The following is a 1,952-nucleotide window of genomic DNA, read 5'->3' on the forward strand; positions in this document are numbered from 1 at the left end:
CACACCCATCACGACTCCTCCCTCCGCCCCCAACCAATCTGTCATAACCACCCCCTAGCCTCCCGTTGCCACGCCAACTTGCCCCCAGCCTGACAACGCCTCATACCCGTATCTCCCGCCACCCACATCAAGGCTGTCGAGGTGGGCGGCCGCTTGGACATGATCTTTAACAAATATGTTTGCTCTCCTGACCCAAGAGCGGCCGATAATGCAAGCTGAAGGTCTCGGGACATTCAGTGCAGGGATCATGCATCCTGACGACTCGGATGCCGTCCAGACGGAGGAGAAGATCTGGGACCTCACGATGCCTGTGAACTGCAAAGGGGTCTGGTGGGGTTGCAAGTATGGCATCCAGGCAATGCTTGCTAACCCCGTGGATGAGAGCAAGGGCCTGAAGCCGGGCGGAAGCATCATCAACACGGCCAGCTTTATGGCCAAGCTCGGCGCCGCCACTCCCCGACTCGCTTGTGCGCACTAACATCTCTCGTTTGTCCTTCTCATCACTGCCATGGTCCACTGATATTTTCAACATGGTTCCAGATACCGCAAGCAAGGGTGCCGTGTTGGCGATGACTTGAGAACTGGCACTCGAGAACTGGCGATGGTCCACGCCCGAGACGGGATCCGAGTGAATGCGCTTTGTCTGTGAGTACTGCTCGAGCTACAGCCACTGCAAAGACGCCACCTGACCGGCTCTTCTCTCTGCCATGTAGAGGTCCTCTTCGCACGCGTGAGTTGCTCGGGCCCAGATGATGACGTTTCAAGCGGAAGCTGACACCCGGAAGCGGTCGCCATACAGCCCCGCTAATGGACTATTTGAACACTCCCGAGAAGCGCGAGCGCAGGGTGGTCCATCTCCCAATGGGCCGGTTCGGCGAGGCAGTTGAGCAGGCCCGGGGCGCATTTTTCCTTGCCTGCGAGGACAGCAGCTATGTGACCGGCACAGACTTTATGGTCAACGGCGGCGCACATGCGTGTTATGTTGTCAGTCTCACCCGCCGCCACTCGTTCCCCTCTTCTTCTCTCCCTCCACTGACCAACTGTCTGTTTTTTCTTAGACTCCGACCGGTGAGCCTGCGTCCGATCCCCCCAAGAGTCTCGCCTCGGCATAAAAGATCCTCATCGCTCCATGAATGCCCCCCGTCAGTTGTATAACCACGAAATCCTCCTTGCGCGTCCTCTCTCCCGCCTTCATTTGCGTATATGTACTTCCCCTTTTTCCGAGCGTCAGAAAGCCCGCGAGCACCGCCGAGAGACGTGAGGCCAGAATGTTGGATGTCAATCATATCATACAGTTGGCTGCACTGATCGTCAGACTCAAGGCTGATAAGCCCCCCTCCCTTCCTCCCTCCTAGCAATGGCGAATGCGCCCTGAAGCTTCAGCCCCAGCTCGCCAAACCCGCCGAGCAAGCCGGGGGAGTGGGGGTGGGGAGAATCATCTGAAGTCAAAGCGCCTGAACGGCAATCTGCTGACCTACCCGATCCGGCTGGAGTCAACCAACCAAGAGCTCGCGGCGATCCTCAAGAACCAAGTGATCTGGATCAAAAAGGTCCTCTCGAGCCTCCAACTCCGCACCATTGGCCGCATCTGTGAGGTCTTGTTGGCCCTTGGCGATGCCATTAAGATCCAGCCTAACGTGCTCCTGCATGAACTCAAATTTTTTGGACTCGCAACCAATACTGCCGGCCTGTTTTGATTCTCCCACTCCTTCTGCTCCATTGCATATTTATATATCTCTCTCTTGCTCTCCTCCAAATCACGGTTCCTTCTCTTGCCCGACAATCTCACCTCTATTGTGGTGATCTTGTTACATGAAGAATACCTAAAATTCCCCTAAAAAAAACTAAATGCAGTGTACAATGAGGCTTAAAATGATGTTTTTTTGTAAAAAAAAAAATTTGTGATGGAGATCAATTGACCAATCATTACCATAACATCACTCTTTTGCAAT

At 54.4% G+C, this 1,952-nt stretch overlaps 1 protein-coding gene across 1 annotated transcript; it reads left to right on the plus strand.

Moving 5' to 3' along the window:
* Positions 1-208: 208 nt before the first annotated feature.
* Positions 209-1,697, plus strand: PtA15_7A809 (uncharacterized protein; the record flags this gene model as incomplete). Its single annotated transcript, XM_053171454.1, has 4 exons — positions 209-467; positions 555-645; positions 1,356-1,419; positions 1,494-1,697. 4 exons carry the CDS (start codon positions 209-211, stop codon positions 1,695-1,697), a joined length of 618 nt encoding a protein of 205 aa, XP_053022634.1.
* Positions 1,698-1,952: the final 255 nt, after the last annotated feature.

The sequence above is a fragment of the Puccinia triticina genome, chromosome 7A (genome assembly GCF_026914185.1).
Source record: "Puccinia triticina chromosome 7A, complete sequence".
In the NCBI taxonomy this organism is placed as follows: Eukaryota; Fungi; Basidiomycota; class Pucciniomycetes; order Pucciniales; family Pucciniaceae; genus Puccinia; species Puccinia triticina.